This window comes from Cibotium barometz, chromosome 18, assembly GCF_041138505.1.
Source record: "Cibotium barometz isolate CiBa-2024 chromosome 18, ASM4113850v1, whole genome shotgun sequence".
Taxonomy (NCBI): Eukaryota; Viridiplantae; Streptophyta; class Polypodiopsida; order Cyatheales; family Cibotiaceae; genus Cibotium; species Cibotium barometz.
This window is the reverse complement of record NC_141063.1, coordinates 14,957,490-14,981,457: the sequence shown is the minus strand read 5'-3', so window position 1 is coordinate 14,981,457 and position 23,968 is coordinate 14,957,490. Positions and strand designations below refer to the sequence as shown.

General features: G+C 44.9%; 1 protein-coding gene across 1 annotated transcript; it reads left to right on the top strand.

Moving 5' to 3' along the window:
- The first annotated feature begins 1,606 nt into the window (after positions 1 to 1,606).
- On the top strand, positions 1,607 to 22,991 carry LOC147628983 (uncharacterized). The gene is made up of 4 exons (XM_086812939.1): positions 1,607 to 1,764; positions 22,042 to 22,161; positions 22,281 to 22,383; positions 22,584 to 22,991. The coding sequence occupies exons 1-4, from the start codon at positions 1,631 to 1,633 to the stop codon at positions 22,830 to 22,832; spliced, it is 606 nt and encodes a 201-aa protein (XP_086669065.1). The 5' UTR covers positions 1,607 to 1,630; the 3' UTR covers positions 22,833 to 22,991.
- The last annotated feature ends 977 nt before the right edge of the window (positions 22,992 to 23,968 follow it).

The window sequence follows — 23,968 nt, the reverse complement described above, 5'->3', positions numbered from 1 at the left end:
CTACTAGTATTAAGTAACTATGTACATGAAGTCCTTAGACTTTTCCTATATGACATTAATCATAAGGTAAGGTCACTTTATATATTCAAGTGTTGTCTTACAAAAGATAGGTACCCGTCTTATGGTAGGTTGGGCAAGTGAAACCATGTTAACCTACACAGTGGTTAACAAGAATAGAGAAAACATCTTAAGCAAGAGTAAGGTAGATTATCTAAAATCCATTAAAATGTAAAGATTTTGATATATATATATATATATATATATATATATATATATATATAAGATTCACATATGTCCTCTAACCCATTACTTATTTAATGAAGGTCTAAACTACATTCTCTCATTTTTATCAACTAATAAGAATTAGCCTATGCACATTTAGGGGAATACCTTTGTGTCATGAGAACGTGCCACAAAGAGAAAAGACTTCCAAACTCCCTAGCACCTGTAAATTATTAAGAGCATGCCATAGCACATAGAACAATTAGAATCAACAATAAGGGGGGAGTAGATGAAAGCTCTTAGTAATAAGAGCTGGATGAAATATGTAAAGTCCATTGATATCTAAAGATTTTACTTATTTATAAAGTAAGAAAGTAAAGAATATTCACATGCTCTTCACATATGAGGCCTATTCATGTGAAGAATATTGTGAAAACCCACCCAGAAGATGGCCCATTCATGTGAAGAATATTGTGGACACCCACCCATGAGATGGCCAAATGGGTCAACTTAGTCCAAAAGATGCTGCCTAGGTTATAACAACCCTCCTCACTATAGGACCACCAAACGTAGTTGAGGTTTTGAGAATTAGTAGAGTATGGGAAAATTTTGAGAATGTGGACGAGAAATATTATCATGATAAATCCGAATAGGGCTTATAAATTCAACCATTAGTGTCAACGTTAAGAAGGTTTGATAACTCATGTTTTGGAAGGAGTTAAGTCCAAGTCGAATATTAAAAAGGTTTGATAACTCATGTTTTGGTAGGATTTAAGTCATTCTAAGTCAAATATTAAGAAGGTTTGATAACTCATGTTTTGATAGCATTCTCTCTTGCATAACATTTGATCTTAGATATTATTTAATTTTCCTCAAAATAATTCTCCTATATTTACTATTATGGCAAAGATCTGTAGCATTTGTTTTTGGAGAAAGTGCTCCAGTGAAGCTCTATAAAGGTGAAGGGATGTGATTTGCATCTTTGGAGTGCTTAGGAGATGACCTTTCTATCGACACTGCTTTTCCATTTGTGCTCAAGCCTCATTAACATTACATGTGTAACATGAACGCCTTGACACAAGCAAAGATCTCCACCATCTGTAAGCTACTGACAATGAATTTTGCTTGTTATGTAGCTATGCTTTTCTCTTTCTCATCTCTTAGGCTCTTCACACATCTATGGCTACCTCTTGTGGATGAAACATTGGAGATGTGGCTGGGTTTTGGACGCGACGAATCTTGGCCATCCTACACACACAATTCTTGTAGAGCCTTACACCTATGGAGACAGACCACTATGGGATGTAATGTGGCCGTCCATGAGGTGCCACCCTTGGAGCCGTTTCAGACTGAACATTGACCGGGCAATTGTCCCCAAGGGATACACCGTGTGTAAAGGCTCTTATGTATGCCCGGCTATGAGCTCCGAGGTGGTGTGTCGGAGATGTCGAATAGAAGAGTGCGGTTGGTTTACATGACCGAGAAGCTCCTGAAGGCAAAGCTCCTGAGTAAAAAACCAGTCTGGTTTGAGCCCCTTGTCAAGTACGCTGCTTCCCATACTCACATTTTCTATTCCTTTTTTGCCCTTTTCAGATCTGCACAATAGTGTTAGTAACTAAAAAATTTCAAAACATGGGAAAATTGTGCATTTTTTGCCATCTTGTTTGCCTGATGCTGATTATTTTTGCCATCATGTCGTTTGATACTTCAAATAATCAGCAAAAAATCAACATGTCCAGTAAATCAGAAATTAAGCTTCTTGTAACACACGCACATCCACACACACATTTGGGGGGGGGGGGGGGGGGGGGGGGGGGGGGGGGTGTGTATGTGCGCGCACGCCGCATATGCAAACAAGCACATGAATGGATGGAAGCACGCACGCATGCATGTATGTATGTATGATGTTTTGTTGAAGTAAAATGCTTCAAGACCCGTACCCTTTGTCTTGTTTTACAAGAACTGTACAATGCTGGAAAAAGGATTCTTCAACCCCTCCTAGTATCTCAATGTTTTTTGTATATGATCCCTTGATGTAAATCATGAGACATTGTAATGAGGAGGCACGTTTCTTGGAATTACTTAACAATAAACATGATTAAAACAACAAAGTATGACATAAACTCAACCCCAAAAACAATATGCACGGTGCACCAACCCCCCCCCCCACCAAAAAAAAGAAGGTATTTGTATTACCAAAAAGAGTTTGCATGCAAGCATGAGACATTGTAATAGGGAGGCACATTTCTCAGAATTACTTAACAATAAACATGATTAAAACCACAAAGCATGACATAAACTCAACCCCAAAGATAATGTGCACAATGCACCACACTAGGGGCCGGTGATGCTTCCCACCTCCCCTTAAGGCATTTGTATTACTAAAACGAGTCTACTCCTTGTATTGTTGGATTATATATCATCTCCAGAGGGTCTATTCCATCATTTTCATGCTTGTACTGGCCATTTATGTGGCCCTGCATATGCATATTTATTTAGGCATTTTTTTCCATTTTCTATACCTTGTATAGCAATTTTATGCTATTATGGAGCTGTTGGCCTGCCAGCTGGCCGACTAGCTCTCATGAGGAGTATCTAAGGGTTGTCCCCCTTTCTCCTCATTCCATCTCATTTCTCTGCATCGTCTTGAGGTCATTAGCAGCTGCTTCTGCTTCTTATCATTGTACGACACCTACGGGCTTTCCTTGTGCTCAGTTTTCAGCAATAAACATCAGCTTCTAGCATTTATAGGTCTTGTACTTGGGCCCACACCTGTGTTTTCTATTTGCTTCACTTTCTTTCATGGTATCAGAGAAAAACGTTGACCTGTGAATAGAAGAGAGCTGCGTTTTCGGTTTTGGAGCAGAGGCTTCGACAGTTTGCTGCGTTTTTTTGCAGATTTTAGTGTGGAAGGTGCTGCATTTTCTTTCGGGAGTAGAGGCTTCCTCAAGATTGCTGCGTTTTCTTCATTTGACACTTGGGACTGTTGTGTTTCTGAGTTTTCGGCAAAGATTGCTGATTTTTTTGCTGATTGGATTGCTGAAGCCCTCTTCTAGGTGCTGAGGATAGGGATCTACAGTTTAGAGAGATTATGTTTTTTGGCTTGCAAGTCAGATGCTTTTGCCAATTTCAAGACTTAGATCGCGATGGTAGAAAATCAGTCTGGGGTAGCATTTTTATGTTATTATGGAGCTGTCGGCCTGTTATAGCTGGCCGACCAGCTCTCATGAGGAGTATATAAGGGTTGTCCCCCTTTCTCCTCATTCCATCTCATTTCTCTGCATTCCCTTGAGGTCATTAGCAACTGCTTCTGCTTCTTATCATTGTACAGCACCTATGGGCTTCCCTCGTGCTCAGTTTTCAACAATAAACATCAGTTTCTAGCATTTACAGGTCTTGTATTTGGGCCTACACTTGTGTTTTCTATTTGCTTCACTTTCTTTCATGTACAAGATGGGGGTGCCCGAGATTCACCTCCGTCCTGCACTTGATATTTCCAAGTACAACCAAGTAGCCAAACAAGATCAAACAGGTGTGTAGTGACTAGTGACTACTAGTCACAAAGTCGGGCGACACTCATGAGCTTGTGACTACTAGTTACACAGTACACCGCTCGCATGCCCACCACAAGGCTAGGAGCACTCACGAATCTATGACTCTCTGTCACACAATGCGTATGCCCACAAGTGGTTAAGGTGTCCCACCCTATCCTTCTAGCTCTTCAAATGCCTTCACAGGTTGTCCAGCCTTGCTTCTTGCTTGTAATTACACCCACTATGATTAGCTATAATGTGAGTGCATCAGTTGTTAGCTCTTCTTTGGGACGTAATGAATACTAGTGTAACTAGCCATTATGTCTATTTTTAGCTAGTGCGTTTGGTACGGCATCACTCTAGTGTGACTAGAGTTCGGGGGCTTTGCTAGCGTGACTTGTATTGCCCATCTCCAGTGTAACTGGAGTTTGCTAGTGTGACTAGTTGTCTCTTCTCTCTACGTATTGTGACTAGATGAGAGGCCAATTTGACTTGTGTCACCAATGATTGGAACTTTGACCATTTTGGATTAGTTCTCGATTATCTTTATGATAATTTTTAGTTTGCTAATAAAAGTAATTTGTTGGCCAGTTTTATCCATGGATATGTTTAGACTAGTGGACTCAAGTGGTATGATCCTCCTCGAAGTCTACGTGTTTTAGTTCTAGTGGAGAGCTAGTGGCTCCAGTGATACTATTACTGGAGCCTGGTGGCAAGATAGATCAAGTGGTTTGATTTGTGGATCTATGCCAATAGGAGGTATGACTCATGGGTCCTCAAGATCAAGTGGTATGCTACCGGATTTGTGTTAGTAGACTCGTGATGGTTTGTAACCATTGTGAACAGAGACATTTGCATGAGTATTTTGCGCATAAGTGTGTGTGACACTGGATTTATGCTTGAGCATGTGTATGCTATGTGCTGCCTGTTTGGTTTGTTATGTGTCGTTCTTAGGAGCTAGGGACAACCGGAACTACATAATCCCAAGGCGTGTGGAGTGTTTTGTTTGTTGACATGTTTATGTGTTGGCTTTGAACATGGAAACTCCATCGTAAATGTTGTAAATAATTTAAATCTTGTATAATCTGCTTTAAAAGTGACATGGACGAACACACGTACTTTTAGAGGTAGTCCGTGTCACTTTATTAAAGTGTGGGCACCCCTTTTATTTTATTTAAAGTCTTGTATCATTGTAATGTGGGAAAAAGTTATATATATATATATTTTTGGGAAAGAGTTATATCTAAGTATGATTTTTTTTAAAAAACAAAAAGGGAGATTTCAGACCAAGCAAGGGCGAAATCTCAACCAATCGGGTGGCTTGTGCTGCCAGCAAGGCCCCATATGAGATCGAGTGAAAAAAATGCCATGATTCCATTCTCTCATAAATTGGCCACGTTTTCTCGTTGCGGCCCTCAAAGATCCGTGAATCCTAGCCCAAGTGGCCACGAGTATGTGGATAATATCACACCAGATCCTGCAAATGTCCTGGGTATCATAAACCAAAGTGCCCTCAATGGCCTCGGTGCATTAGCCTTCCAGATGTGTCACGCTGTGATGCTAGCAATAATCTCCCATGCAGTGTCCAACCTCTATGCTGGAGGTACGTAGCTTGACTCTGGCAAACCTGAAGAAGACAGCTAACACACTCCCTGGGTAACCTGCATGATCATATCTCTGTCGTTTCCTTCATACCTGATTTGCGGGCTCGATTGTGTCAACCAAACAATAGCACTAAAACAAATGTAGGCATCTCTCCTCATCCTTCCAAAAAGGTGAGCTATTGCAGTCCAGATCCGCTATGCCTCCCTGCACTCCCATAAGCAGTGGTGAATTGTTTCTGAAGCTCCTGCACATCTCGGACAGGTTGGGCTAGCGCCAATGACCTTTCTCCACTAGTTGGTGGCAAGTTCACCATGTAGAGAAAACCAAATAAAAGAGGAAACTCCTTCTCTTGTGTTGTCTATTTTCTGCACTCTACTTGCTCTTGTGGTCTCAGATTTGGTTATCATTTCCGCTGCATATTTTGACATGGTATCAGAGCCCTAGGCTCTTGATAGATCTTGGGAGTTTTTTGAGCAAGTGGGGGATAGTTACGTTGCTGATTGGTGGACTGTTTGGACTGTTCGGGAAGAGAAGTTGCAAGAGGAAGGCGGGCTAAAGTGCTGGACAGCCACTTGCAGGTTCAGAGTTTTTTCTTCCCACCCACCCACCCTTTTTCAGTTACATCCCTGCGATGGCAGATTTGTTAGAGATGGCTGAGAAGCATGTGAAGATCCCGACACTCCCCACGTTCCCAGTGGACCGTCAGTTGGACAAGAACAACTACGGCATATGGAAGGTTATGATGGAATCTGTTCTGGAGTCTCACGACCTCGCTGATTTCGTCATTGTTGGGGTTCCACGGCCGGAAGTAGAGGACGGGGAGTTACCGTCGATCCGAAAGGACCGGGAGGCTCAGACACAGATGTGGGATCGTGTCAATGCCAGGGTCCGTTCGTTTATCTTTCTCAACTACACACCGCAGGTAATCAATCATGTAAAGCATATGACGCTGGCCAGAGGTATATGGCAGCATTTGGCCTCTCTTTACAACAGGGTATCGCCCATGAAGAGGATTTCCTTGGAAGTACAGATGCGGGTTATGAGCCCTGCAAAGTCGTTGACGATGCGGGAGCATATTAACAAGCTGCAGGCTCTTCAGTAGGAAGTTCTTCAGGCTGGGAAGGAGATATCATCAGAGGACGTTGCTGTCGCACTTGCCCTCTCAGTACTCAGCATTTTACTCGTCTTTGATTACCATTGGCAGGCTCAGCACCATCACGTGGGAGGAGCTTGTGCCCATGCTCTTGGACCAAATGAATGTGACAATTTCTGTAGCACTTTATCTATATTGCCATACATGCCATCAAATGTGAGAAAAGTCACACTCTTTCCTCTCTCTTTGAACTTTTGAAGCTTGCAAGCTCTCTTCCAAGCATAGTAAGTCCTTTTGTACCTTCATGGTGCACAAGTTATTTTACTTGACCTTTCTTACCAAACAAGGGGCTGACTGCACACTGCTGTAGAAACGCCCAAAGATGACCAATCTCGATGCCAATGCACTCTTCCAAGGGGCTGTAGGAGGACTGCAAATTGTGGTTGAGAAAGGGGCTGTTTGGGCCCTGTTCTAGGGCTGAATATGCAAGCGATTGGTGGCTGTATATGCAGGCTGAGAGTGCTGCGTTTTTTGCAAGAGAAGGGATGGTTGAAGAAGCTGCATTTTTTGCAAGAGAAGAGCAGAGAGTGGATGCGCTTCAGCCTTTGAGATGATCGCTTGATGAGTGATGATGATGATTGCAGGAATGAATAAGCGCAAGGTATATATATGCATCTAGGGGCTGGTTGGTTTGCTCAAGAGCAAGTCCGCTGGCTTCTAAATGATACTCGACCTGGAAAATAAGCTAATAATGCTGATTAAAATGCTTTAAGGTTGCCGACTAGTCTATGCAATGATTATAATGCTAAGCAAAGGGTCACATGCATATGAAATGAATGTTATGCAATGCAAACCATGATCTAATTGCGAACCCTATCGATTCTACTGACTGCTACATGCATGAATGATTTTCTTCAAGTGGGTTAAGAGGACTGGATTGATTGACTGACGTGATTGACCTTCTATGGCTGAGGAAAGGCCTACGTAGCTCATGTCTTGGACTAGGGCTTACAATGGGGGCACGACATACAACAAATCATATCCTAAAAATGGTTCCTATTGATATACAAGATGCACCGATGATGAGCTAGCTTGTCAGCATGCCCTACAGTGCAGAGAATTGATTGACAACTGAATGATCACACTTAGTGTCATACTTACTAAAGTTTGGCCGAGTCCGGATGACGGTCGTTGATGTTGTGGGAGGCTGGCCATTGGCACCAATGGGCAGAGAGAATGAAGAGAGGGCATGTTGGAACTGCAGATGCATGGCCTCTCTTTCCCACTTGTGTTCGAGTAACATTCACTCATGATTGAGCTCTCATTGGTGCTCGTGAGCTTCGAGGTCAGCCTCACGTTGGTCTTCTTCGAGCCTGCGTTGGGCTTCCTCATATTTGGTCTTTCTTCTTTCTCTTGTCTTTTCTTTTCTTCATTTTGAGCTTTCTCTTCCCGCCGTCTGGCCTTGTCTTCTCGTCTTTGTTGCTCCATCTGAAAGAAGAGAGATGAAGTCGGGGGAAGCTGGATATCAAATCCCCATGGATCCCCTCGTGATCGATCTTGGTTCGAAACTCGAATCCTGCAAACAAACGAACAAACGAACAAGCAAGGGGGTGCAAGCCTGACTCACCTCCCAACCATGACAGCCGTGGGCAAGCCCACAGTCTTGGCTGTCCCCACCGAGCCACGAGCTGAGCTAACTAGGTTGACGTACCGACCAATCTCCTCCTCGCGACGTCCCATACCGCCACGAAGCTTCCCTCGCGGGCCTCGAGATTGCTGGCGGCCTCGACTGCATAAAGCAGGTGCACGTCTGCACTAGATCCAGGCTCCAAGACCATAGAGCTCTCACAAACTCGCGAGACTCTCTATAATACAATAACTAACCTTGGCCACCCTTTTATAGGCTCTTGGCCGGTCATCGGGCGTCCACACTTGGCCGCCCGTCCGTCCATACTTGGGTGCCCGCCCGTTAGTATATCCCTAACTCAGCTCGTCAATTAGCCTGCCTAGTTCCAAGCTTCCCCAAGCCTCGAAACTCGTCTTGCATGCGTATAGCACACGGTAGATACACACTGTGCACATGACATACTCCCCTTCCTCTAAGAGCTCACTCCTGAGCTCACTAAAAAGCCAGGGTAATCTCTCTGAAGAGAAGTCAATGTCTCCCATGTAGCGTCCTCCTCAACACGATCCTTCCACTTGATCTTGTATTCCGTGATAAGCGTATGACGCAATCTTCGTTCACGAAATCCAAGAATCTTTTCAGGTTCGTGCGGAACAAATGTCATGTCCTGGACATCTATAATTTCTTGAGGAGTAACTAACTGATCTGCTCCACCCAGTACTTCCTTAAGTCTACTGACATGAAATACAGGATGAACTTTCACATGAGAAGGCAAATCCAATTCATATGCAACTGAACCAATCCGTCGTGTAACACGAAATGGTCCACAGTATCTAGGGGATAATTTCGGAGATCTACCTGTCCGTAAAGTCTCGGAATCTTTCGGAACTCGCAAATACACCATCGTTCCTTCAGAGAACTCTCTAGGTGAACGATGTCTATTAGAATAAAACCTGTCTCGGTCTTGAGCACTTCTAATAGATTCCTTTGCAACTTGTAACATTTTCTGCATATCTTGCAAAAAATTACGTGCTGCATCATGCTGAAGTCCTGAGAATCCTACTGTAACAGGTGATCTTGGTTGAAAACCGTACATAAGCATGAAAGGACTAAACCCTGTACTCGTATGCTTAGTACTGTTATATGCAAATTCTAACATAGGAAGATAATCCTCCCATGAACTCTGCCTTTTGGATACATATGCTCGAAGCATATCCTCCAAAATCTGATTCACTCTTTCAGTCTGGCCATCAGATTGAGGACGATCAGAGGAACTCAAATTCAAAGTTGTTTCCAACTTCTCAAAAACAAGTTTCCAAAAATCACTCGTAAACTTAGAGTCTCTATCACTGACTATGTCCTGCGGTAACCCGTACAGTCTAAACAATTGCTCGATAAACTGCCGAGCTAATTGCATAGCTGTAATAGTCTTCCGGGTCGGTAAAAATCTAGCCATCTTTGTCAAGCGATCTACCACAACCCAAATAGAATCGTGGCCTTGATGTGTTCTTGGCAATCCGGTAATAAAATCCATGGAAATACTTTCTCATTTATTACCTGGGATTTGCAAAGGATGCAACAACCCAGCCTGTCTAAAGCGTTCAGCTTTATTTGCCTGACAAATCTGACACTTGAGAACATAATCTTCTACATACCCTTTCATCTTTGGCCAATAAAAAGTGTGTTTCACTAATGATAGTATCCTGTGTACCCCAGGGTGTCCAGCAGAAGGGGCGTCGTGACACTCCCTCAGAATCTTGGACCTAATGTCCGGGATCTGTGGTAAACAAATTTTGTCATTACAGAATAGCAAACCATTCCGAATCATCCACTGACCTCCTGTAGCCTGTATAGTAGACTGCTCAGTCACCGAGTCTTGGTCAATCAATGAGCTCCCGTCGTGGATCTTCTGCCAAAATGGACTAAAATAACTATCAGTCCTGCAAAGCCCTCTCAATGACTGAAATAAGTCAGTAGAAATCTCGGTGAACGACAAAGAATTCACCTCTCTAATCCGACTAAGCGCATCTACAATATTATTCATGGACCCTTTCCGATAACGGATCTCAAAACCAAAATCTTGCATTAACTCTGCCCAACGAGCTTTCCTTCCTCTCAAATCATCCGCATCACACACATACAGTCATCGGTAGTGTGAGCTGAGAGTACTCCCGTACAGATTTCCGAAGAAAAACAACAAAACCGAGAAAAGAACGAAGTTGTTTCACTGTTCGTGGTATAGGCAAGTCAAAAACCTTCTGAACTCGGTCATAGTCAATGCTCAATCCATCTCTAGTGATCTTGTGTCCCAAGTAAATGATGTCGGTCATAAAGAACTCACATTTACTCAATTTAGCATATAGTCGATTCTGTCTTAAAATAGATAAGACAATCGTGAGGTGTCTGACATGATCCTCAAGAGTACGACTATAAATCAAAATATCATCCAGGAACACCACCACAAATTTCCCCAAATGTTCACGAAAAAGATCGTTCATCATTTGCTGGAAAGTGGCTGGAGCATTGGTTAACCCAAAAGGTAATACGAGAAACTCGTAATGGCCATACCTAGTCCGAAAGGTGGTTCTTTCGACATGCCTTTCATGAATACGTATCTGGTGATAGCCAGTACGCAAATCTATCTTCGTGAAATATTTCGCTCCTGCTAACCGGTCAATTAGGTCATCTGATCTAGGGAGAGGATAACGGTTCTTAATTGTCAGCTTGTTCAATCTTTTGTAATCTATACACATTCTCCAGGTATTGTCCTTCTTTCTCCTAAGCAACACAGGTGCACCCCAAGGTGATTTACTTGGACGGATCTGGCCCATCCTCAAATAATCTTCGAGTTGTTTAGCCAACTTATCTTCCTCAGCTTGGCTCATCCTATAAGGTGGAATACTGACAGGATGAGCACCAGGGATCAAGTCAATACGATGATCTACTGCCCGTTCAGGTGGTAAACCCGATGGCAGTTCCTTAGGAAATACATCTTGAAACGAATCAAGTATCTTCTGTAATTCTTTGCTTTCAAACAAACTTAATTCATTTACATCCAAGGAAGGGATGAGAAAAGAAGAAAGTGGAATCAATACACAATGGAAAGCGGTATACAAAGAAGAATTCATTATATTTCCAAAATCAATTGTATTTACAAGAGGGATGAATACAATCACCTAAAATACTATACTTGGTGTCCCTATGCTGAAAAGAAAAAATATGACTAGACCAATCTATCTGGACGTCAAGAGTCTTAAATCACTCAATCCCTAATAACAAGTCTACATTTTCCAGATGCATAACATAGCATTCCAGAGTATCTTTGTAGTCCTGAATCTGGATTGGAAGCATTTCCACCTTGTGATCCCAAACTTGTCTGCCCGCAGGTAGACGTACCTCATAGGTATGGTCGCTGAGTCTCGTGTCAAGACTCAATTTCTGCACAAGTTTGTAGTTAACAAAGTTATGCGAACTGCCAGGGTCTAAAAGAATGTGAATCTTATGGCCCTTCACTTCTCCATAAACGCGGAGAAGATCATGCATGCCAAATACCTTAGAATTGAACAGACAATCAGAACAAGTACTAGGGCGAGAGAATACAGTAATTGACATACCTGTCAAAGACAACTGGTTAGCTGCCTTTGGCTTGGGTCTTGCGTTTGACTTGGTACCCTTTTGCTTCGGGCACTCGTTACGCATGTGTCCTTTTTCTTCGCAGATAAAACAATGTCCTTTCTTCTTGAGCTTCAAAGCCCTAAGGAGTCGTTTCTTCTTCGCTGGTGTCGAACTGGAATTCTTCGAAGGTTGGTCCGAAGACTTGCCTTCAGTCGTGTTAGCCATAGGTGCGGAGAACTTTCTTTTATGCTTGTTCCCCTGCTCGATAATGGGTTTCGACTTGGAAGAGACCATCGTATCATCATAGATACGAGCTGAATGAATGGCCTCGTCCAAAGTTTTACATTTGTTATTTTTAACCTGTAATCGGTACGAGTCTGGTAAACCAGCTACGAAAAACCCCAAAAGAGTAGTGGGATCCATCTTTGTATCTTTCATCTGCAAGTCACGAAACTTCTGGAGGTAGATCTCATAAGTGAGGTGCTGCGAGGTGCTGCGAGGTCATGGTCAAAGCTGAAAACCGGGCAACAACATCATAATCATCCTCTTTCTTGAGGAATTCTTTCTTGAAAATGTCTTCAAATTGTGCCCAAGTCGTTGGCTTTGGGTTCAGTTCCTTCCACCAAAGCAAAGCTTTGCCGGATAGGAAACCTACTGCTAACTGTATCTTCTTTCCATCATCATATGGATGAAACTGAAAGTGAACTTGCCACTTGTGTAGCCACGTGTCCACGATCTCCTTGGTTCGCTGCTTTTGCTCGCCCCCGAACGGTTCCGGAGTAATATTGGGGCCTAAAGCTGAAGCCAAGGTATCCATTCCCGAGAAAGTAGAGAGGGTAGTGGTCAATAGAGTGATGGAGTTCTGCAAAGCTTGCATTTGAGCGTCGATTTGTGCCTGACGTTCCGACGAAGAAGCTTCGAGAGCTACTTTGAACTCTTGGAAATCTGATTTTGACACAAAATCGTCAAAAAGATCGGCATCGGTACCTTTCGTAGCCGGCAAGCCTTCGCGTTCCACGAGGGACTCCAACTCTGATTCTTGGGTCGACATCGTGAAGAGGGTACGTAGAGAGAAAATTCGATCTTTGCACAACAAAAGTGCGAGCGAACTTGAGAGCTTGAGAGCTTGAAAACTTGAGAACTTGAGAGATGTGTGGCAAGAAGCCCACGTGAGGGGGTTTATAAAGGTTTCCCAAAAGCCAAAAAAAAATCTCGAAAAGCTAGGCTTAGCTTTTGCTTTAGCTTTTGTGTTTTTTTTTGAATAAATAAATAAATAAATAAATATATATTTTAATATATATATATATATATATATATGGATATATATATTCTCTTTTCTTAAAAAAAAAATAAACATCTTGAAACCTTTGAAACTTTGGAGAGGGGGGGTTCTTTTAAAACTTTTTTAAAAAAAATTTTAAACTCCAAAAAGAGAAAGCCCAAAAAAACGTGTGCTTTCACCTTTGTTTTTTTTTTCTCCAGGATTAACTGGCGGCGTGTGCTGCTGGCGCTAACGTCAACGTGCGCTGCCCTTCTTGCCGGCGCCTGAGTGCGCATAGGTAGGCTGCGCCACCCTCGAGTACGCCTGGCCACACCTGGGCTGGCTACGCAGGACCTGGCCTGGGCGGCTGCGCTAGGCTGGTCGCCTAGCTGCGTAGGCCAAGGCGCCTACGTGGGCCTGGCTGCCTGGCTACACAGGCACGTGCGCCTGCCTGCCAGCCGTCGATAGCATACCAACGTCTCCCGCCAGCGCACAAACCTGGCCACCTGTAAGCGATCCAGCACTTCTCTCGCTCTCTCTCTCATGCGCCAAAAAGCAACGAAAAGCAAACATGCTTTTTCGCTCTCTTTTTTTTTCTGTTTTCTCTCCCTGCAAATTATGCGACTGCACAACAAAACTTCTCTTCCTTGCAAAAGCAATCAACCCTATTACACTACCATCTCCCATCAACATGGGGTTCTTTGATGAAGAAAAAACACATACCAAATCTGAAAACTGCAGTATGCACAGAAAAAACAGCAAGCTTTTTTTAACACATACCGTTCTTCGACCTCTCCTTCTCTACCTACCGACTTGCTCGTTCACGAGGTATGCTCTGATACCACTGTCAAATCCCCACGGATCCCCTCGTGATCGATCTTGGTTCGAAACTCGAATCCTGCAAACAAACGAACAAACAAACAAGCAAGGGGGTGCAGGCCTGACTCACCTCCCAACCATGACAGCCGTGGGCAAGCCCACAGTCTTGGCTGTTGTCCCCACCGAGCCACGAACTGAGCTAACTAGGTTGACGTACCGACCAATCTCCTCCTCGCGACGTCCCATACCACCACGAAGCTGCCCTCGCGGGCCTCGAGATTGCTGCCGGCCTCGGCTGCATAAAGCAGGTGCACGTCTGCACTAGATCCAGGCTCCAAGACCAGAGAGCTCTCACAAACTCGCGAGACTCTCTATAATACAATAACTAACCTTGGCCACCCTTTTATAGGCTCTTGGCCGGTCAATCGGGCATCCACACTTGGCCGCCCGTCCGTCCATACTTGGGTGCCCGCCCGTTAGTATATCCCTAACTCAGCTCGTCAATTAGCCTGCCTAGTTCCAAGCTTCCCCAAGCCTCGAAACTAGTCTTGCATGCGTATAGCACACGGTAGATACACACTGTGCACATGACACTGGAGTAGTTGGTTTTGTTGCGGTGGCCTCCAAGAGTTGGAGACGCTCCATGAGAAGTTGGTTTTGAGCTTTAAGTAGAGCTAAGGGATTTTCGGGTGGTGGAAGAGGATGATCTCCTTCGCAGGAGACGTCTTCCTGATGATGTGTACTCTCCTGAAGTCAGTGGTCATGTCGGAGCGAAGTTGGACCATCCAAGGATGCTCTCACGCTAGGATGCAGTGTGTGTGGACAAGGTGAATCTAATACCAATGTAACATGCAGTAGAATATGCGTAGATAAAAGGACCTGTCACACAAAGTCTCACACCACCTTCTGTATCCTAAGTTTCGTGAGTCTTTAGCAATCCACTTTAACACTTCAAACTGAGAGAGAGAGAGAGAGAGATCTGTACACATTGTGGGGTCCCAATTACCCACTGAAGGGCCACCTATTGCTAGGAGTATTTGCTTTATTTCTTTGAAAAGAATGAATGCGGGACTGACTTGACATGAGGATGAACCCGAGCGCAAGACCTTCAGAAGACCAAACAATGGGCTGACTGTACACTGCTGTAGAAACACCAAAGATAACCAATCTCAATGCCAATGCACTCTTCCAAGGGGCTGTAGGAGGACTGCAGACTGTGGCTGAGAAAGGGGCTGTTTGGAGACTGTTCTAGGGCTGAATATGCAAGCGATTGGTGGCTGTATATGCAGGCTGAGAGTGCTGCGTTTTCTGCAAGAGAAGGGATGGTGGAAGAAGCTGCGTTTTCTGCAAGAGAAGAGTAGAGAGTGGTGGATGCGCTTCAGCCTGGGAGATGATCGCTTGATGAGTGATGATGATGATTGTATGAATGAATAAGCACAAGGTATATATATGCATCTAGGGGCTGGTTGGTTTGCTCAAGAGCAATCGGCTGGCTCCTAAATGATACACGACCTGGAAAATAAGCTAATAATGCTGATTAAAATGCTTTAAGGCTGCCGACTAGTCTATGTACTGATTATAATGCTAAGCAAAGGCTCACATGCATATGAAATGAATGTTATGCAATGCAGACCATGATCTAAATGCAAACCCTATGGATTCTACTGAGTGCTACATGCATGAATGATTCTCTTCAAGTGGGTTAAAAGGACTGGATTGATTGACTGACTTGACTGACCTTCTATGGTTGAGGAAAGACCTATGTAGCTTGTGCCTGACATGTCCCGGACTGGGGCTTACAATGGGGCCATTGTTAGCAGTCATCTCTTGTCTGTATATTTACACCAGGCCTCTGTTGTGGGTGTGCCCACTCGATATAGGCGTTTTCTCATTTTTCCCCACTTTCCATATTTTTCCCTATTTTTCCCTTGGTGTGGAGGGCTGCACGACTGCTCTGCTGCCCCCGGCTTTCCCCTATATGTTGGCCGATTGTCTAGTGCTGGCCGACAGGAGTCTGGTGCTGGCCGACTGGAGGGAGCTGGTCGTGGGCAGTTGTAGATGCTGTCGACTGTTTTCAACAGGCTGACTAGCTGCCCTGGGGCCATATAAAATGGCCCCTTGCCCCCCGCACTCTACACATTGTATTCCGGGATTTTCTTGTGTATATAGCAGAGTTATACGCTAGATCATATTTGGTCTCTTGGGATTGTTCCTACGACGTTAAAAGAGCTTCTTCAAACGGGTGTGTGGGTAAATAAACAAAATGGGCTAACACCCAATGTGTGGTAGATTGGTTAGCTCATGGAGTTGTTATTCAACATGTCTTGTGTTCGAATCTCACTCCCGTCGGATAGATCATATTTGGTCTCTTGGAATTGTTCCGACGACGTTAAAAGAGCTTCTTCTTCGTCTCTCATTTCTGCGTTTTTCTACTGTGCACTTGCTCTAGGTGTTTTCAGATCTTGTCTTCATTTCCGCTGCATATTTGACATGGTATCAGAGCTCTAGGCTCTTGGAAGATCTTGGGAACTGTGTGAGCAAGAGGGGGCTGTTAGTAGTGCTGATTGGAGGATTGTTTTGGGCCGTACGAGAAGAGGAGAAGCAAGTGAAAGGTGGGCCATGTTGCTGGACAGCCACTTGCAGGTTTAGTTCTTCATTTTTTTCCCATCCACCCTTCCTTTTCAGTTACACCCTTGCAATGGCAGATTTGCTTGAGATGGCTGAGAAGCACGTGAAGATCCCGACACTCCCCACGTTCCCGGTGGACCGTCAGTTGGATGACAACGACTACGACATATGGAAGGTAATGATGGAATCTGTTTTGGAGTCTTATGACTTGGCTGATTTCATTGTTGTTGGGGTTCCACGGCCGGAGTTAGAGGAAGGGGAGTTACCCTCTATTCGGAAGGAACGAGAGGCACAGGCACAGTTATGGGATCGTGTCAGTGCCAGAGTCCGTTCTTTCATCTTCCTCAATTGCACACCACATGTGATCAACCACATAAAGCATATGACGCTGGCCACAGGTATTTGGCAGCATTTGGCTTCTCCCTACAACAAGATATCACCCATGAAGAGAATCTCCTTGGAAGTTCAGATGCGGGTGATGAATCGTGCAAAGTCGTCGACGATGCGGGAGCACATCAACAAGCTGCAAGCTCTTCAGCAGGAAGTTCTCGAGGCAGGGAAAGAGATATCGTCAGAGGATATGGCCATGACGTTGTTGCTACATTTGCCCTCTCAGTACTCGGCCTTTTACTCTTCGTTGATTACCAGTGGCAGGCTCAGCACCATCACATGGGAGGAGCTTGTGCCCATGGTCTTGGACCAGGAAGAGCGATTCACGAACTCTCCACAGGGCGGAGGTTCTGAGGCCTTAACTGGCCAATGGTCGAAAGGCCGTAATAACAACAAGAAGGGCAAAGGGAGGCTTCATCAGAGAAGTCTTCTGAGAAGAAGCCTGACTCAGACGACCGAGATAAACTGAAGGCCGAGAGAACCTATAATGATTGTGGCGAGAAAGGCCACTATTGGAGGAAGTGTCCCAAGCGGACTGGGAAGAGTGCTGATTCTTCAGCTTCAGCTGCAAAGACTCCAGTCTTTGTGCACTTAGAGATGATGGACACAAATGCTTCATCTTCTTCGAGCAAGGAGGCAGTTGGCTTCACCACAAAGTAACGCGGGAATGGATTCTTGTTGATAGTGGTGCTTCTAGGCACATGACTCCTTCCCGTGACTTCTTTCTGGATCTGAAACGGCAATCAGGTCGCATTTTTATTGGCGACAATTCCACCATACTGATACACAGTGAGGGCCGGATGAGATCATTCCCGATGGCAGAGGGGGAAAGCATTCCTTTCGTGTTCTTTATGTCGCAGCACTTGGTTTTCATCTATTGTCAGTGCATGAGGTGTGCAAGACTGGCTTCCGGGTGGAGTTTGAGGAGCATTCTGTTGCTCTACGGGACCGCGAGATTGGCCAGGTTGTTTGGGAAGGCGGCGTGGAGAATGGTATATACAAACTCTCTGCACTCTCCTCTTTGACAGGTTCTCAGATTGGTGACTTGTGGCACTTTCGGTTTGGCCACTTGAATGTGGATGCGCTGTGGCGAGCTTTCCGGGACCAGATGGTGGTTGGCTTGCCAGATGTTGGCAACAAGCAAGCACGCTGCAGTTCTTGCATTCGTGGTAAGCAGCACAGGGAATCTTTTCTGAAGCAGACTTCTAGGCAGGCTTCGAAACCATTGGTACACACTGCCTTGTGTGGACCTATGCAGACAGCATCCTTGGGAGATTCTTTGTACTTTATGCTGCTTGTTGATGTCACATGGGTTTGTTTCCTTTCACAGAAGGACCAAGCTTTTGCTCGGTTCAAGGAGTGGCATGTAATGGTGGAGAAAGAGTCTAGCTTTCAGGTGAAGACTCTTCGGGCTGACAAAGGAGGTGAATTTTCTTCCAATGCTTTCGTGAGATTTTGTGCGGAACATGGCATCAAGAGGGAGCTGGCCAATACAGGTTTGCCATTAGAGAATGGAGTAGTTGAACGTAAGAACAGGATTGTGGTGGAGATGGCGAGGACGATGCTAGAGCATCGTGATCTTCCTCGTCCACTTTGGGGAGAGGCTGTGGCTACGGCTGTCCATATCCTCAACCGTTCTCCGACGACTTCAGTACCGAACATGACTCCCTTTGAGGCATATTTGGTAGGAAACTTGATGTCTCCCATTTCCGTGTGTTTGGGAGCGATGCGTATGTTCACATTCCGAAGAAGCAGAGGGGAAAGTTCGACTCAAAGTCCCAAAAGCTTGCCTTTGTGGGATATAACTCTCTTTCGAAGGGATACAGGTTATATGATCCAGAGAGGAACAAGGTTGTTGTCAGCAGGGATGTGGTTTTTGATGAGCATGTTCCGGTTTCCATTGTTGATGAGCCGCCACTTCTTGGAGACCCAAAGGATTCTAATGATGATTCCCAGTCGATTGTTCCAGTTGGACAACCTCAGTCAGTTCAGGAGGTTGAGCCCACAGCTAGAGTTAAGCCCCCGCAGCAGCAGGAGGCTCCGCGTTCTGTTCGAGTACCCAGGTGGTTGGTGGACACCCTTCAAGAGTTAGGTTTCACGGAGCTTCCCTCCGAATGGACCATAGAGGACGGACCTCGAAGATCGCATAGAGTCCGTGATAAAAGTCATTCAGCGGAGCTTTTACAGGTAAACTATGCTTTGATATCTCGTATCATGCGGGACAAAGAGCCCACTTCCGTCAAGGAAGCCCTTGCACAGGATACTTGGAGGAAAGCCATGCAGGTGGAACTAGATGCCATTGAGAAGAATAACACTTGGGAGTTGGTACCAAGGATGTCGAAACGGTCTGTCATTGGTGTCAAGTGGGTCTTTAAGACCAAGTATACGTCAGATGGGTCGATGGACAAACACAAAGCCAGACTTGTGGCTAAGGGTTATGCTCAGCGGCCTGGCATCGACTATGAGGATACCTTTGCACCGACAGCGAGGATGACCACGATTCGGACCGTTCTTGCCCTTGCTTCTTCTGAGCAGTGGCCCGTATATCAGATGGATGTTAAATCTGCGTTCCTTAATGGTGACCTGCAGGAGGAGGTGTATGTTGAGCAGCCTCCAGGCCTTAAGGTTCCAAGATCACAGGGGATGGTTTATAGGTTACGAAAGGCTTTGTATGATCTTAAACAGGCTCCCAAGGCTTGGAATCAGAAGATTGATTTCTTCTTTCTACGGGCTGGATTTCAGAGATCGGTTGCAGATCCCAACCTATATCTCTTTCGGGAACGCGGCATGGTCACGCTGATCATCCTTTATGTGGATGACCTCATTCTCACCGGCGGTCATATGGAGCACATTGCAGTGACGAAGGCTGCCTTGTCAAAGGAGTTTGAGATGACCGACTTAGGCTTACTCCACTTCTTCTTGGGATTGGAGATCTCACAGGCCCAGAGGGGGTTCTTTGTCTCTCAGCAGTGGTATGTTCATGAGTTGCTTGAGGCCTTTGGGATGGAGAATTGCAAGCCTATCACGTCATCGATGGACCCAAACACGAAGCTTGTGAATGATCCTCGTGAGCTAGTTGATGCCTCTCTGTACCGGAAGCTGGTTGGTTCATTGATCTGTTTCTGAACACCAGATTGGACTTGAGCTTTCCTATGGGGCTGTTGAGCTCATTCATGCACACGCCGTTGAAGTCTCATTGGGACGCAGGATTGCGGATCTTGCGGTATCTGTAGGGTACGAAGGATCTTGGACTCTTTTACACAGGAGGGGGATTGAAGGATGGAGTCCGACTCCAAGGTTGGAGTGACTCAGATTGGGGAGGAGATTTAGACACGAGGAGATCCACATCAGGCTACAGTTTTTCCCTCGGCTCAGGAGCGGTTTCGTGGAGCAATAAGAGGCAGCCAACTATTGCCTTGTCCTCGATAGAGGCGGAGTACCGGGCTGCTTGTGGTGCTGCTTGCGAGGTTGTGTGGCTGCGGAGGTTGCTTGTTGGCGAGATTGGGTTTCCACAGAAGGAGCCCACGGTTATCCAATGCGATAACCAGAGCTGCATAGCTATTACTCGAAACCCGGTCTTCCATGCCCGGACCAAGCACATAGAGGTACAATATCACTTTGTTTGTGAGAAGATCTTGGCTGGTGACATCTTGCTTGTTTATTGTTCAACGGAGGACAATGTGGTGGACCTCTTCACGAAGTCTCTGCCTCAGGCTATGCTCCGGGGGCACTCCAGCTCACTCGGGTTGGTTCCACATCCAGGAGCTGAGAGGGGATGTTAGCAGTCATCTCCTATCTGGATATTTACACCAGGGCCTCTGTTGTGGGTGTGCCCTCTCGATTTAGGTGTTTTCTCATTTTCCCCCACTTTCCATATTTTTTCCTTGGTGTGGAGGGCTGTACGACTGCTCTACTGCCCCCGGCTTTCACCTATATGCTGGCCGACAGGTGTCTGGTGCTGGCCGACTGGAGGGAGCTGGTCATGGGCAGTTGTAGCTGCTGTCGGCTGTTTTCAGCAGGCCGACTAGCTGCCCTGGGGCCATATAAAATGGCCCCTTGCCCCCCACACTCTACACATTGTATTTCGGGATTTTCTTGTGTATATCGCAGAGATACGCTTCTCTCTCTCTCTCTCTCTCTCTCTCTCTCATTTCTGCGTTTTTCCGCTGTGCACTTGCTCTAGGTGTTTTCAGATCTCGTCTTCATCTCCACTGCATATTCTGACAGCCATGGCATACGACAAAATCATATCCTGAAAATGGTTCTTATTGATATACAAGATGCACTGATGATGGGCTAGCTTGTCACCATGCAATATAGTGTAAAGTGCATGTGACACCTCACTTATGTGTGGGTAGCAAGTAGGGCTTGAAAATGCAGGTCAACATATCATTCCATTAAATGTAGTAAACCATGTGTTGTATCCATCTCAACGGAGTGTTTATATTTTGATTGTATCTTCCTTGTCGGCTGAGCATCTGGTTCTTGTGGCATGACCTCAATGCATCATCTTGAAAGGCTAGCATCCATGTCTGTCCTTGCATTGAAGTCTCCTATTACTACTATTTCTCTTCTATGAAAATTCTTGCAGGTGTACAAGACATGGTACGAGGATCCTAGTTCCAATCTGGCCAAAGCCATTTGAATGCACATGCATGTTTTCATTCTAGTGATAACATCTTACTTAAATGTGACCCGTATAGCATGATTGTCGGTGGGGTCGTTTCCTCCTCGGCTGACATGTGGCGCGCTTTATCCCATATATATGAAAGCGGTGTTGCACACCTTCCTATAAAGAGTCAAATACCCTTGGGGCTCTCTCATCCCTCCAACACAGCTTTGGTGTGGCGCTTGAACCAATATATATGAAAGCAGTGTTGCACGCCTTCGTATAAAGGGTCAAATACCCTTGGGGCTCTCTCATCCCTCCAACACACACCTTTGGTGTGAGTGGACACACGGGATAGGAGGGAGAGTGAGCCCCCGGCCTCAGGTTGTCTGCGACCCTTCGTGGTTGCTGCTCGTGGGTAATGCGCCATCTCCAACAATGACCCCTTTACCCCTCTTGACATACAGGTCTCGTTTTTATAGGCCAACGGCCTTAGTGTAGCTCCCTACATGGCAGATAGGTATGGACCACATCGTACCATTACAATTCCATATATATATATATATATATATATATATAGAGAGAGAGAGAGAGAGAGAGAGAGAGAGAGAGAGAGAGAGAACAGGACTTCTATGCCTGCAGGAATCCACCGTTGGCAGAGTACACACCTCAGAAAGATCCAGTTGACATTGTCTTGCCAGAAGACCCATATGTAAAGGAAGTTTACAAACGGCATCCAGAATTGAAATATGAAGCTTATGAGTAGGTTCTCTGTTTTGAAATTTGGTACGGTATTTTTGTGATCTGCAGTCAAATGTGTATGAGCAGCCTCTTCCACCTGCTCAAAACTATAACATAACTTTTTTCGTCCTTTGGAGCAGTCCAAGCACGTTTGAAATGTACCCAGCCAGGAAGCTGGCACATCGGATCATGGAGCTCATTGATATGGGGGTTTCTAAAAAACGGGCTACAGAAATCGCTGACGTATGATCTCAAATTTGGATCTTTACAGACAGACCCGTCCATCATTCATGGGCAGGGGGTCTGTCTGTAAAGACCCTCCTTAATCCTATAGGGGTTGCCTGCAGCAGCCCTTCTTTTCTGATGTTTTTGAATATAGGTGCAGTCTACTTTTGAATTGTAGTGTGGTGGCTTTCTCAAGTAAAGTGCATGTTGTCTTGCAGGCAGAATTCTGGAATGTGAGGCGTGAGCAGAACAGAGCCTATGATGAAGCAAGATTTAAGGCCATGTCTGAGGGAAGAGAAGCGCCGCCGCCCCGGAAAATGTATAGGCGCATTCAAGAGTTAGAAGAGTTCCACCTGAAGGAAGGGTTGAGAAAGCTCAAGCTGCAAAAGGAGGCTGCAGAGGCTGCCATGGCCCAGCCTGTGAAACTTGTAGCCGATGACTACGAAGATGATGATGATGATGATTGATAGATGAGTGCGAGTGGTCGATACTAGAGTCGATCTTGTTTTACTAATTAATTACTATTTAGTATTTTCCTCTATAATGTTAATACGAGGTATGGCGGATTCACAAGCAGGTTGAAGATAGCATGAAGCATTAGTTATTTTTCTGTGGCAAAGCCACAAGCACTATTTTCATCCGGTTTATGTTGAAATAGCTCTACTTGAGTAGTTTCTTTCCTTCTAAGCCTAACTAGGCTTGGTAACCTAGGTTAGGTGACTATTCATATGCCCACGTGTGTGACATGTCACCTACACATGATGGCATGTATTCCACCTCAATGTGCCACTTCATTATGGCACCTCATCATTGATGACATAGTATGCCATCTCACTATACCACCTCACTATGCTATCTCATCATTGATGGCACGGCATGCCACCTCATTTGATGCCATGGCACATGCATTAACACATCATCAAGGGGGGAGAGATGTCACCTCACTCTAATTGCTACATCATTAGTCTATGTTATCAAACATCCACCATGTGGACATATCACAGTATCTTGAGTTGGTGCCAAATGTCACACGTGTATGCCATGTCAACAATCCGTGGTGTCATGTCATTAACTCGAGTTTCCATGTCATCATCACTCCATAAATGGGTACATCCATGTGGGGGGGACCCAACCACCCCCACATTCTCACAAAGTTTGGTCACTATCGGAGCATATTTGGATTAGTAATTGATAGATTCATAGTTGTCAGGTACGATACCGTACGGTTCGTACGATACGATACCGTACGGGGAAAATACGGTACGATATAAATTTTTTTCTTATTGTACGATAAAATACGATGTTTAAAAAAATACTTATAAACTTAGGTATTTTCAAGTCCAAATATGGAGTATTTTAGAAAGGAGGGAAGTATCATAGTACAGAGGAAGCTCAAACAACCATAGATAAGCAAAAAAAAGATCATTACCTCCCAAAAAAATTAATTTTTTTGGGAAAAAAATATATTTTTGAAAAAAAAGTGATTATTTTTTTTGGAAAAAAATATATATTTTGAAAAAAAAGTGATTTTTTTGAAAAAATCCGTACAAATCCGTATGAGTACGTATGGTATCGTACCGTACGGTATTCCGTACGATAAGTC